At 33.1% G+C, this 15,391-nt stretch overlaps 1 protein-coding gene across 3 annotated transcripts in view; it reads right to left on the bottom strand.

Annotated features, from left to right (window-relative positions):
- LOC142201040 (uncharacterized) overlaps nt 1-15,391 on the bottom strand; it is a 46,921-nt gene that overhangs the window by 24,808 nt on the left and 6,722 nt on the right. For all 3 annotated transcript variants that reach the window (XM_075271857.1, XM_075271856.1, XM_075271855.1), the window contains exons 3-7: nt 14,151-14,267; nt 13,953-14,069; nt 12,918-13,031; nt 12,146-12,622; nt 11,881-12,000 (exon numbers count right to left, since the gene is read on the bottom strand). In XM_075271857.1, coding sequence (XP_075127958.1) covers nt 11,881-12,000; nt 12,146-12,622; nt 12,918-13,031; nt 13,953-14,069; nt 14,151-14,267 — 945 coding nt within the window. The remainder of the gene's footprint in view (nt 1-11,880; nt 12,001-12,145; nt 12,623-12,917; nt 13,032-13,952; nt 14,070-14,150; nt 14,268-15,391) is intronic.

Raw genomic sequence — 15,391 nt, forward strand, 5'->3', positions numbered from 1 at the left:
AGCAGTATTATAGTAGTTATATTCTTGCACATAGGAGGTAGTATTATAGTAGTTATATTCTTGTACATAGGAGCAGTATTATAGTAGTTATATTCTTGTACATAGGAGCAGTATTATAGTAGTTATATTCTTGTACATAGGAGCAGTATTATAGTAGTTATATTCTTGTACATAGGAACAGTATTATAGTAGTTATATTCTTGTACATAAGAGCAGTATTATAGTAGTTATATTCTTGTACATAGGAGGTAGTATTATAGTAGTTATATTCTTGTACATAGGAGCAGTATTATAGTAGTTATATTCTTGCACATAGGAGGAAGTATTATAGTAGTTATATTCTTGTACATAAGAACAGTATTATAGTAGTTATATTCTTGTACATAGGAACAGTATTATAGTAGTTATATTCTTGTACATAAGAGCAGTATTATAGTAGTTATATTCTTGTACATAGGAGGTAGTATTATAGTAGTTATATTCTTGTACATAGGAGCAGTATTATAGTAGTTATATTCTTGTACATAGGAGCAGTATTATAGTAGTTATATTCTTGTACATAAGAACAGTATTATAGTAGTTATATTCTTGTACATAGGAACAGTATTATAGTAGTTATATTCTTGTACATAAGAGCAGTATTATAGTAGTTATATTCTTGTACATAGGAGGTAGTATTATAGTAGTTATATTCTTGTACATAGGAGCAGTATTATAGTAGTTATATTCTTGTACATAGGAGCAGTATTATAGTAGTTATATTCTTGTACATAAGAACAGTATTATAGTAGTTATATTCTTGTACATAGGAGGTAGTATTATAGTAGTTATATTCTTGTACATAGGGGCAGTATTATAGTAGTTATATTCTTGTACATAAGAGCAGTATTATAGTAGTTATATTCTTGTACATAGGAGGTAGTATTATAGTAGTTATATTCTTGTACATAGGAGCAGTATTATAGTAGTTATATTCTTGTACATAGGAGCAGTATTATAGTAGTTATATTCTTGTACATAAGAACAGTATTATAGTAGTTATATTCTTGTACATAGGAGTAGTATTATAGTAGTTATATTCTTGTACATAGGGGCAGTATTATAGTAGTTATATTCTTGCACATACGAGCAGTATTATAGTAGTTATATTCTTGTACAAAGGATCAGTATTATAGTAGTTATATTCTTGTACATAAGAGCAGTATTATAGTAGTTATATTCTTGTACAGAAGAGCAGTATTATAGTAGTTATATTCTTGTAAATAGGAGTAGTATTATAGTAGTTATATTCTTGTACATAGGAGTAGTATTATAGTAGTTATATTCTTGTACATAGGAGGTAGTATTATAGTAGTTATATTCTTGTACATAGAAGCAGTATTATAGTAGTTATATTCTTGTACATAGGAGCAGTATTATAGTAGTTATATTCTTGTACATAAGAGTAGTATTATAGTAGTTATATTCTTGTACATAAGAGTAGTATTATAGTAGTTATATTCTTGTACATAGGAGGTAGTATTATAGTAGTTATATTCTTGTACATAAGAGCAGTATTATAGTAGTTATATTCTTGTACATAGGAGGTAGTATTATAGTAGTTATATTCTTGTACATAGGAGTAGTATTATAGTAGTTATATTCTTGTACATAGGAGTAGTATTATAGTAGTTATATTCTTGTACATAGGAGGTAGTATTATAGTAGTTATATTCTTGTACATAGGAGTAGTATTATAGTAGTTATATTCTTGTACATAGGAACAGTATTATAGTAGTTATATTCTTGTACATAAGAGCAGTATTATAGTAGTTATATTCTTGTACATAGGAGTAGTATTATAGTAGTTATATTCTTGTACATAGGAGTAGTATTATAGTAGTTATATTCTTGTACATAGGAGGTAGTATTATAGTAGTTATATTCTTGTACATAGGAGCAGTATTATAGTAGTTATATTCTTGTACATATGAGCAGTATTATAGTAGTTATATTCTTGTACATAAGAGTAGTATTATAGTAGTTATATTCTTGTACATATGAGCAGTATTATAGTAGTTATATTCTTGTACATAGGAGCAGTATTATAGTAGTTATATTCTTGTACATAGGAGTAGTATTAGTTATATTCTTGTACATAAGAGCAGTATTATAGTAGTTATATTCTTGTACATAGGAGGTAGTATTATAGTAGTTATATTATTGTACATAGGAGGTAGTATTATAGTAGTTATATTCTTGTACATAGGAGCAGTATTATAGTAGCTATATTCTTGTACATAGGAGCAGTATTATAGTAGTTATATTCTTGTACATAAGAGCAGTATTATAGTAGTTATATTCTTGTACATAGGAGGTAGTATTATAGTAGTTATATTCTTGTACATAGGAGCAGTATTATAGTAGTTATATTCTTGTACATAAGAGTAGTAATATAGTAGTTATATTCTTGTACATATGAGCAGTATTATAGTAGTTATATTCTTGTACATAAGAGCAGTATTATAGTAGTTATATTCTTGTACATATGAGCAGTATTATAGTAGTTATATTCTTGTACATAGGAGTAGTATTATAGAAGTTATATTCTTGTACATAGGAGTAGTATTATAGTAGTTATATTCTTGTACATAGGAGTAGTATTATAGTAGTTATATTCTTGTACATAGAAGGTAGTATTATAATAGTTATATTCTTGTACATAGGAGCAGTATTATAGTAGTTATATTCTTGTACATAGGAGTAGTATTATAGAAGTTATATTCTTGTACATAGGAGTAGTATTATAGTAGTTATATTCTTGTACATAGGAGCAGTATTATAGTAGTTATATTCTTGTACATAGGAGGTAGTATTATAGTAGTTATATTCTTGTACATAGGAGTAGTATTATAGTAGTTATATTCTTGTACATAGGGGCAGTATTATAGTAGTTATATTCTTGTACATAGGAGTAGTATTATAGTAGTTATATTCTTGCACATATGAGCAGTATTATAGTAGTTATATTCTTGTACAGAAGAGCAGTATTATAGTAGTTATATTCTTGTACATAGGAGTAGTATTATAGTAGTTATATTCTTGTACATAGGAGTAGTATTATAGTAGTTATATTCTTGTACATAGGAGGTAGTATTATAGTAGTTATATTCTTGTACATAGGAGTAGTATTATAGTAGTTATATTCTTGTACATAGGGGCAGTATTATAGTAGTTATATTCTTGTACATAGGAGTAGTATTATAGTAGTTATATTCTTGTACATAGGAAGTAGTATTATAGTAGTTATATTCTTGTACATAGGAGTAGTATTATAGTAGTTATATTCTTGTACATAGGAGGTAGTATTATAGTAGTTATATTCTTGCACATATGAGCAGTATTATAGTAGTTATATTCTTGTACATAGGAGGTAGTATTATAGTAGTTATATTCTTGTACATAGGAGTAGTATTATAGTAGTTATATTCTTGTACATAGGGGCAGTATTATAGTAGTTATATTCTTGTACATAGGAGCAGTATTATAGTAGTTATATTCTTGTACATAGGAACAGTATTATAGTAGTTATATTCTTGTACATAGGAACAGTATTATAGTAGTTATATTCTTGTACATAAGAGCAGTATTATAGTAGTTATATTCTTGTACATAGGAGGTAGTATTATAGTAGTTATATTCTTGTACATAGGAGCAGTATTATAGTAGTTATATTCTTGCACATAGGAGGTAGTATTATAGTAGTTATATTCTTGTACATAGGAGCAGTATTATAGTAGTTATATTCTTGTACATAGGAGCAGTATTATAGTAGTTATATTCTTGTACATAGGAACAGTATTATAGTAGTTATATTCTTGTACATAAGAGCAGTATTATAGTAGTTATATTCTTGTACATAGGAGCAGTATTATAGTAGTTATATTCTTGTACATAGGAGTAGTATTATAGTAGTTATATTCTTGTACATAGGAGCAGTATTATAGTAGTTATATTCTTGTACATAAGAGTAGTATTATAGTAGTTATATTCTTGTACATAGGAGTAGTATTATAGAAGTTATATTCTTGTACATAGGAGTAGTATTATAGTAGTTATATTCTTGTACATAAGAGCAGTATTATAGTAGTTATATTCTTGTACATAGGAGGTAGTATTATAGTAGTTATATTCTTGTACATAGGAGTAGTATTATAGTAGTTATATTCTTGTACATAGGGGCAGTATTATAGTAGTTATATTCTTGCACATATGAGCAGTATTATAGTAGTTATATTCTTGTACATAGGAGCAGTATTATAGTAGTTATATTCTTGTACATAGGAACAGTATTATAGTAGTTATATTCTTGTACATAGGAACAGTATTATAGTAGTTATATTCTTGTACATAAGAGCAGTATTATAGTAGTTATATTCTTGTACATAGGAGGTAGTATTATAGTAGTTATATTCTTGTACATAGGAGCAGTATTATAGTAGTTATATTCTTGCACATAGGAGGTAGTATTATAGTAGTTATATTCTTGTACATAGGAGCAGTATTATAGTAGTTATATTCTTGTACATAGGAGCAGTATTATAGTAGTTATATTCTTGTACATAGGAGGTAGTATTATAGTAGTTATATTCTTGTACATAGGAGTAGTATTATAGTAGTTATATTCTTGTACATAGGGGCAGTATTATAGTAGTTATATTCTTGTACATAGGAGTAGTATTATAGTAGTTATATTCTTGTACATAGGGGCAGTATTATAGTAGTTATATTCTTGTACATAAGAGGTAGTATTATAGTAGTTATATTCTTGTACATAGGAGTAGTATTATAGTAGTTATATTCTTGTACATAGTAGTATTATAGTAGTTATATTCTTGCACATATGAGCAGTATTATAGTAGTTATATTCTTGTACATAGGAGCAGTATTATAGTAGTTATATTCTTGTACATAGGAGCAGTATTATAGTAGTTATATTCTTGTACATAGGAACAGTATTATAGTAGTTATATTCTTGTACATAAGAGAAGTATTATAGTAGTTATATTCTTGTACATAGTAGGTAGTATTATAGTAGTTATATTCTTGTACATAGGAGCAGTATTATAGTAGTTATATTCTTGCACATAGGAGGTAGTATTACAGTAGTTATATTCTTGTACATAGGAGCAGTATTATAGTAGTTATATTCTTGTACATAGGAGTAGTATTATAGTAGTTATATTCTTGTACATAGGGGGCAGTATTATAGTAGTTATATTCTTGTACATAGGGGGCAGTATTATAGTAGTTATATTCTTGTACATAGGAGGCAGTATTATAGTAGTTATATTCTTGTACATAGGGGGCAGTATTATAGTAGTTATATTCTTGTATATAGGAGGCAGTATTATAGTAGTTATATTCTTGTATATAGGAGGCAGTATTATAGTAGTTATATTCTTGTATATAGGAGGAAGTATTATAGTAGTTATATTCTTGTACATAGGAGGCAGTATTATAGTAGTTATATTCTTGTACATAGGAGTAGTATTATAGTAGTTATATTCTTGTACATAGGGGGCAGTATTATAGTAGTTATATTCTTGTACATAGGAGGCAGTATTATAGTAGTTATATTCTTGTACATAGGGGGCAGTATTATAGTAGTTATATTCTTGTATATAGGAGGCAGTATTATAGTAGTTATATTCTTGTACATAGGAGTAGTATTATAGTAGTTATATTCTTGTACATAAGAGCAGTATTATAGTAGTTATATTCTTGTACATAGGAGGTAGTATTATAGTAGTTATATTCTTGTACATAGGAGTAGTATTATAGTAGTTATATTCTTGTACATAGGGGCAGTATTATAGTAGTTATATTCTTGCATATATGAGCAGTATTATAGTAGTTATATTCTTGTACATAGGAGCAGTATTATAGTAGTTATATTCTTGTACATAGGAACAGTATTATAGTAGTTATATTCTTGTACATAGGAACAGTATTATAGTAGTTATATTCTTGTACATAAGAGCAGTATTATAGTAGTTATATTCTTGTACATAGGAGGTAGTATTATAGTAGTTATATTCTTGTACATAGGAGCAGTATTATAGTAGTTATATTCTTGCACATAGGAGGTAGTATTATAGTAGTTATATTCTTGTACATAGGAGCAGTATTATAGTAGTTATATTCTTGTACATAGGAGCAGTATTATAGTAGTTATATTCTTGTACATAGGAGCAGTATTATAGTAGTTATATTCTTGTACATAGGAACAGTATTATAGTAGTTATATTCTTGTACATAAGAGCAGTATTATAGTAGTTATATTCTTGTACATAGGAGGTAGTATTATAGTAGTTATATTCTTGTACATAGGAGCAGTATTATAGTAGTTATATTCTTGCACATAGGAGGAAGTATTATAGTAGTTATATTCTTGTACATAAGAACAGTATTATAGTAGTTATATTCTTGTACATAGGAACAGTATTATAGTAGTTATATTCTTGTACATAAGAGCAGTATTATAGTAGTTATATTCTTGTACATAGGAGGTAGTATTATAGTAGTTATATTCTTGTACATAGGAGCAGTATTATAGTAGTTATATTCTTGTACATAGGAGCAGTATTATAGTAGTTATATTCTTGTACATAAGAACAGTATTATAGTAGTTATATTCTTCTACATAGGAACAGTATTATAGTAGTTATATTCTTGTACATAAGAGCAGTATTATAGTAGTTATATTCTTGTACATAGGAGGTAGTATTATAGTAGTTATATTCTTGTACATAGGAGCAGTATTATAGTAGTTATATTCTTGTACATAGGAGCAGTATTATAGTAGTTATATTCTTGTACATAAGAACAGTATTATAGTAGTTATATTCTTGTACATAGGAGGTAGTATTATAGTAGTTATATTCTTGTACATAGGGGCAGTATTATAGTAGTTATATTCTTGTACATAAGAGCAGTATTATAGTAGTTATATTCTTGTACATAGGAGGTAGTATTATAGTAGTTATATTCTTGTACATAGGAGCAGTATTATAGTAGTTATATTCTTGTACATAGGAGCAGTATTATAGTAGTTATATTCTTGTACATAAGAACAGTATTATAGTAGTTATATTCTTGTACATAGGAGTAGTATTATAGTAGTTATATTCTTGTACATAGGGGCAGTATTATAGTAGTTATATTCTTGCACATACGAGCAGTATTATAGTAGTTATATTCTTGTACAAAGGATCAGTATTATAGTAGTTATATTCTTGTACATAAGAGCAGTATTATAGTAGTTATATTCTTGTACAGAAGAGCAGTATTATAGTAGTTATATTCTTGTAAATAGGAGTAGTATTATAGTAGTTATATTCTTGTACATAGGAGTAGTATTATAGTAGTTATATTCTTGTACATAGGAGGTAGTATTATAATAGTTATATTCTTGTACATAGAAGCAGTATTATAGTAGTTATATTCTTGTACATAGGAGCAGTATTATAGTAGTTATATTCTTGTACATAAGAGTAGTATTATAGTAGTTATATTCTTGTACATAAGAGTAGTATTATAGTAGTTATATTCTTGTACATAGGAGGTAGTATTATAGTAGTTATATTCTTGTACATAAGAGCAGTATTATAGTAGTTATATTCTTGTACATAGGAGGTAGTATTATAGTAGTTATATTCTTGTACATAGGAGTAGTATTATAGTAGTTATATTCTTGTACATAGGAGTAGTATTATAGTAGTTATATTCTTGTACATAGGAGGTAGTATTATAGTAGTTATATTCTTGTACATAGGAGTAGTATTATAGTAGTTATATTCTTGTACATAGGAACAGTATTATAGTAGTTATATTCTTGTACATAAGAGCAGTATTATAGTAGTTATATTCTTGTACATAGGAGTAGTATTATAGTAGTTATATTCTTGTACATAGGAGTAGTATTATAGTAGTTATATTCTTGTACATAGGAGGTAGTATTATAGTAGTTATATTCTTGTACATAGGAGCAGTATTATAGTAGTTATATTCTTGTACATATGAGCAGTATTATAGTAGTTATATTCTTGTACATAAGAGTAGTATTATAGTAGTTATATTCTTGTACATATGAGCAGTATTATAGTAGTTATATTCTTGTACATAGGAGCAGTATTATAGTAGTTATATTCTTGTACATAGGAGTAGTATTAGTTATATTCTTGTACATAAGAGCAGTATTATAGTAGTTATATTCTTGTACATAGGAGGTAGTATTATAGTAGTTATATTATTGTACATAGGAGGTAGTATTATAGTAGTTATATTCTTGTACATAGGAGCAGTATTATAGTAGCTATATTCTTGTACATAGGAGCAGTATTATAGTAGTTATATTCTTGTACATAAGAGCAGTATTATAGTAGTTATATTCTTGTACATAGGAGGTAGTATTATAGTAGTTATATTCTTGTACATAGGAGCAGTATTATAGTAGTTATATTCTTGTACATAAGAGTAGTAATATAGTAGTTATATTCTTGTACATATGAGCAGTATTATAGTAGTTATATTCTTGTACATAAGAGCAGTATTATAGTAGTTATATTCTTGTACATATGAGCAGTATTATAGTAGTTATATTCTTGTACATAGGAGTAGTATTATAGAAGTTATATTCTTGTACATAGGAGTAGTATTATAGTAGTTATATTCTTGTACATAGGAGTAGTATTATAGTAGTTATATTCTTGTACATAGAAGGTAGTATTATAATAGTTATATTCTTGTACATAGGAGCAGTATTATAGTAGTTATATTCTTGTACATAGGAGTAGTATTATAGAAGTTATATTCTTGTACATAGGAGTAGTATTATAGTAGTTATATTCTTGTACATAGGAGCAGTATTATAGTAGTTATATTCTTGTACATAGGAGGTAGTATTATAGTAGTTATATTCTTGTACATAGGAGTAGTATTATAGTAGTTATATTCTTGTACATAGGGGCAGTATTATAGTAGTTATATTCTTGTACATAGGAGTAGTATTATAGTAGTTATATTCTTGCACATATGAGCAGTATTATAGTAGTTATATTCTTGTACAGAAGAGCAGTATTATAGTAGTTATATTCTTGTACATAGGAGTAGTATTATAGTAGTTATATTCTTGTACATAGGAGTAGTATTATAGTAGTTATATTCTTGTACATAGGAGGTAGTATTATAGTAGTTATATTCTTGTACATAGGAGTAGTATTATAGTAGTTATATTCTTGTACATAGGGGCAGTATTATAGTAGTTATATTCTTGTACATAGGAGTAGTATTATAGTAGTTATATTCTTGTACATAGGAAGTAGTATTATAGTAGTTATATTCTTGTACATAGGAGTAGTATTATAGTAGTTATATTCTTGTACATAGGAGGTAGTATTATAGTAGTTATATTCTTGCACATATGAGCAGTATTATAGTAGTTATATTCTTGTACATAGGAGGTAGTATTATAGTAGTTATATTCTTGTACATAGGAGTAGTATTATAGTAGTTATATTCTTGTACATAGGGGCAGTATTATAGTAGTTATATTCTTGTACATAGGAGCAGTATTATAGTAGTTATATTCTTGTACATAGGAACAGTATTATAGTAGTTATATTCTTGTACATAGGAACAGTATTATAGTAGTTATATTCTTGTACATAAGAGCAGTATTATAGTAGTTATATTCTTGTACATAGGAGGTAGTATTATAGTAGTTATATTCTTGTACATAGGAGCAGTATTATAGTAGTTATATTCTTGCACATAGGAGGTAGTATTATAGTAGTTATATTCTTGTACATAGGAGCAGTATTATAGTAGTTATATTCTTGTACATAGGAGCAGTATTATAGTAGTTATATTCTTGTACATAGGAACAGTATTATAGTAGTTATATTCTTGTACATAAGAGCAGTATTATAGTAGTTATATTCTTGTACATAGGAGCAGTATTATAGTAGTTATATTCTTGTACATAGGAGCAGTATTATAGTAGTTATATTCTTGTACATAGGAGCAGTATTATAGTAGTTATATTCTTGTACATAGGAGCAGTATTATAGTAGTTATATTCTTGTACATAGGAACAGTATTATAGTAGTTATATTCTTGTACATAAGAGCAGTATTATAGTAGTTATATTCTTGTACATAGGAGGTAGTATTATAGTAGTTATATTCTTGTACATAGGAGGTAGTATTATAGTAGTTATATTCTTGCACATATGAGCAGTATTATAGTAGTTATATTCTTGTACATAGGAGTAGTATTATAGTAGTTATATTCTTGTACATAAGAGCAGTATTATAGTAGTTATATTCTTGTACATAGGAGGTAGTATTATAGTAGTTATATTCTTGTACATAGGAGTAGTATTATAGTAGTTATATTCTTGTACATAGGAACAGTATTATAGTAGTTATATTCTTGTACATAAGAGCAGTATTATAGTAGTTATATTCTTGTACATAGGAGGTAGTATTATAGTACTTATATTCTTGTACATAGGAGTAGTATTATAGTAGTTATATTCTTGTACATAGGAGTAGTATTATAGTAGTTATATTCTTGTACATAGGAGGTAGTATTATAGTAGTTATATTCTTGTACATAGGAGTAGTATTATAGTAGTTATATTCTTGTACATAGGAGCAGTATTATAGTAGTTATATTCTTGTACATAGGAGCAGTATTATAGTAGTTATATTCTTGTACATAGGCGCAGTATTATAGTAGTTATATTCTTGTACATAGGAACAGTATTATAGTAGTTATATTCTTGCACATAAGAGCAGTATTATAGTAGTTATATTCTTGTACATAGGAGTAGTATTATAGTAGTTATATTCTTGTACATATGAGCAGTATTATAGTAGTTATATTCTTGTACATAGGAGCAGTATTATAGTAGTTATATTCTTGTACATAGGAACAGTATTATAGTAGTTATATTCTTGTACATAGGGGCAGTATTATAGTAGTTATATTCTTGTATATAGGAGCAGTATTATAGTAGTTATATTCTTGTACATAGGGGCAGTATTATAGTAGTTATATTCTTATACATAGGGGGCAGTATTATAGTAGTTATATTCTTGTATATAGGAGCAGTATTATAGTAGTTATATTCTTGTACATAGGAGCAGTATTATAGTAGTTATATTCTTGTACATAGGGGCAGTATTATAGTAGTTATATTCTTGTATATAGGAGCAGTATTATAGTAGTTATATTCTTGTACATAGGAGCAGTATTATAGTAGTTATATTCTTGTACATAGGAGGTAGTATTATAGTAGTTATATTCTTGTACATAGGAGGTAGTATTATAGTAGTTATATTCTTGTACATAGGAGGTAGTATTATAGTAGTTATATTCTTGTACATAGGAGCAGTATTATAGTAGTTATATTCTTGTACATAGGAGGTAGTATTATAGTAGTTATATTCTTGTACATAGGAGGTAGTATCATAGTAGTTATATTCTTGTACATAGGAGCAGTATTATAGTAGTTATATTCTTGTATATAGGAGCAGTATTATAGTAGTTATATTCTTGTACATAGGGGCACTATTATAGTAGTTATATTCTTATACATAGGGGCAGTATTATTGTAGTCACTTGATGACATGTCTCTGATCATTATCTAGATATCAGAGGTTATATAGCGTTGTTTCCTATACTGCGCTCGGTATCTTTGGTGCCTGAAATTACATTTAGTAACATTACAGGTGCAGGTGAGGGCTTTGTTTTGCTGCCATACACACTAGGTTAGAGCTTCTTGCGTCTCCTATCCGGTGGGTTTAGTATAATACAACCTCACATCCCAACCTGGTTTATAGATGGACCTATACAGAACGGTCTGCAGGTCTGGCGCTGGCTGTGCGGACACTCGGGGGGATTGTCTGGTCTTTGTTCACATTTGCTGCTTGGCGCTTGGTCATTTGGAAGCTGCTAATGAAGAAAGTCAGAATTACAAATGATACCTCTAGTGCCCCCTATAGGTTGCTATCCTAATGTCAGCGGACAAGCTTCTGGCACATTATCAGCAAGGACTATACCGTGCAAGCTAGGGATTATTTTTGGATGATCCTACCTGAGCCTGTGAGTCGGGGGTCGGCTCCACACTACATCTATGGTCTAATCCTTTGTCAGGGCTCTCAGGGATTGTTTGGAGTCTGTCTGAGGTGGGGGGCACAGAGTTAAGGTCTGCCTGCCTACTGGTCTCAGTTTCCATAGGCTCCTGGCAGGGCTGCGGGGTTTGCTGCTCCCCTGGACCGACTGTGACCTCTGACATCTTGGCGTCGCTCTCCATTGCTTCTGTGGAGCCCTGCACCTCGCTGACCTCCATACATGTAGTGGTCTGTGCGCTCCCCTGGACGGCCCCCTGACAAGACAGAGGTGACGGCTGAGGCACGGGCCTCTCGGGATGGACTTGTCTGCTGCTCCCAGAGTCTCCATCTTGTTCTTCAGTTTGGGTGCCAGAAGTTAATGTTGGAGGAGATTCCTGAGAGGACGTGGAAGATGTTGGGGCGGTGGACTCACATGGGTGATCCAAGAAGATGAGGACAACCTGGGGAAAAACAGGAGTCAAAAATTATATCACAAGTCTGGATTTCTATTACCTGTGTCTCGTGCGGTTCCTCAGTTATTCCTCCTGGCGATGTAGGAATACATTGACAACTGGACTATAGTCTATAATGTCCAATGAGTGCGGACAAGAAGAATGGTAAAACCCGACTGGCAATGAGGAAAAGAACAGCACAAGGCGTGTCAGGAAAGTGGTCAAGTCCTTCTTAAATATCCCCCCACCCAAGACACGTTATAAGATGGAGTTATCCCTGTCCAAGGTTTCCAGCCCATCTTACCTGCTTGACCACTCTCTGCTGGCAGTGGCATCCTCCCTGACACTGGGGGGCGCTCTCTGTGGACACATTATCCAGTTTAAGAGTCTGTCCTTGGTCACGAAAGTTGAGAACGATCTGTGGAATAAGAAAAAGGTGAGAAATCCACAAAATGACTTCCTCTTGTTATTGCCCAGTATGGAACGTCTAAAGGGGGTCTTGGGTTTGGAAGAAAGGCCTTGAATTGACTCTGGACATGGCTCTGGTCTGGACAGTAGATTGCTATATGGGGGGCTCTGTCTCTCCAATGGGCATACTGCCCCTCCCCCCGCTCTGTTGGCCATCTACCTCCTGTATCGATGCTGAGGTCCCATCTTGTGATGTTTCTAGTCCTCTGTACCCCATTACCCTTAAAGGGACTCTATCAGCAAAATCCTGCTGCTAGAGCCCCACATATGCGTGCATAGCCTTTAAAAAGTCTATTCAGGCACCGGTAATGTTATATTAAACTACCCCCCCCCCCCCCCCCCCCCCCCGTTTTAAAATAATAACCTAAAAAAGAATGTGCTCTACTTACCGAACATGCACCCTGGGCGGGCATTCAGGGTGCGCCGTCTTCTTCTTCCACGCCTCTTCTTCCTCCGATGTCCTCCAGTCCCGTTTTCCTCCAGCGCTCGCGAACGGACAGTGATAGCCTGGGCGCATGCGCAGTAGCTGTAGTAGAAGCCGCATGCTACTGCGCATGCGCCCAGGCCGTTTTTTTATATCAGTGTCCGCGAGCGTCGGAGGAGGATGGGACCGGAGGAAGAAGAGGCGGGGAAGAAGATGAAGACACACCCTGAATGCCCGCCCAGCGTGCACGATCCGTAAGTAGAGCACATTATTTTTTTAAAACGGTTTTTTTAAAGTTTAATATAACATTTACGGTGCCTGAATAGCCTTTTTAAAGGCTATTCACGCATATGTGGGGCTCTAGCAGCAGGATTTTGCTGATAGAGCCCCTTTAAGATGGAACCTCAAGTCTTAGCAGAGATGATATGTTGTCTACTGTCGCCTGACCTGACTGACGCCGGGCTGGGGGCTGAGCACTGTGGCTCCGGCGGGGCAGTGCGACACCTGCGGTCGGATCTCAGCAGCCGAGTCCTGGACGTTGGAGGATTGTCCACAGCCTGGTCCCTGCAGCAAGAAACAGAACCTCAGATCTACAGAGGTGGCGGATGACATGGACTCTCATGGCCTGATCCTATAAGTACGTACCTGAGTCGCCTTAGAGGTCGGAGGCAGGGACTGAGCGCAGGTGCACGAGGAACACGAAGAGGACGGAGGAGGCGTCTGCCGCTGTGGGCTGCGTGTGGCTGGTAAGGAAGCGTTCACCTGCAAGAGAAGGAGAAATACATCATAAGTGGAGGAATCGCCGATACACAGCCCCGGCGGCGATAACCACGTCCTCCTGAAGACCCTCAGCGTCACCGCCAGATGTGGGGGGTTAAAGCAGAAATGAATGTGAAGCAGCCATGTCTATACACGACATCGAGAAGGAAAGATGGCTGGCTAGGGGTTGCTATGGAAACTATGGGGAGCCGCTTTGGCAGGAGCGATCAGCGGAGACAGAACGAAATCCTCAATGATTTATGATGTGAGGTCGGCCGAGCGCAGGAATACGACCCCCATCATCACCACCATGGCACCTGATCTGACAGAGGACGCCGATCTGCTATAAACTGATATTAGATGGGAAAATTACACAAGTAGCCATTCCTTTATGTATTCTCGGGTGTCTACAGGGCTGGGGGGGGGCGAGCAAAATAATCGCCATTGCCGCACATACCCAATACCGTGGCTCGTATCACTTGTATCATGGCTGCCAGCTACAAGAATGATTCTTACATTCCTAAATATTAGGGAATTGCCTTGTATACAGCTATATACTCTCGCCCCTGTATCCTCATTAATCAGGGGCGTCAGGGAAGAAGCCGCGCGTCAATCACGAGATGACAATGGAAGAAGCCGCCATACTTCGAGTATCCGAGGAGCGTCCGGCAGCCACCCTGAGCGAGGCCCGAGAGCAAACAATGATGGCAGGACGGGGAGGAGGCGAACGGCGAGGAAGAAAGCCGCGCCGACAGCTGCAAACATGATTAATGGAATCCACGTCGGCTGTCAGGCTCGGCCTGAAATGAGAAATTGGACTGACGCAGACAAGTGACAGTGATGGATGACGGAGTCAGGTGTCAGGATCAGCCATCACATCCACAACTGAAAAACAGGCTAAAAAAGGAGACGACTCCGAGAGCCGCAGTGTGAGAGGACGCCGCGGGATTAATATGGTGCTGCCGAGAATCAGCTTAAAGGGGCGTCCTACAGGATCAGAGGCGTCTGCACATGGGGGTCCTTAGTCCACCTCTATGCCTAGTGTCAGATATGTCCGACAGTCTCATAGAAGTGGACAGAACAGCGCCCCCCTATGGTCACTGCTCCACTCAATAGGGGGACTTAGG

The sequence above is a fragment of the Leptodactylus fuscus genome, chromosome 4, assembly GCF_031893055.1.
Source record: "Leptodactylus fuscus isolate aLepFus1 chromosome 4, aLepFus1.hap2, whole genome shotgun sequence".
NCBI classification, from domain to species: Eukaryota; Metazoa; Chordata; class Amphibia; order Anura; family Leptodactylidae; genus Leptodactylus; species Leptodactylus fuscus.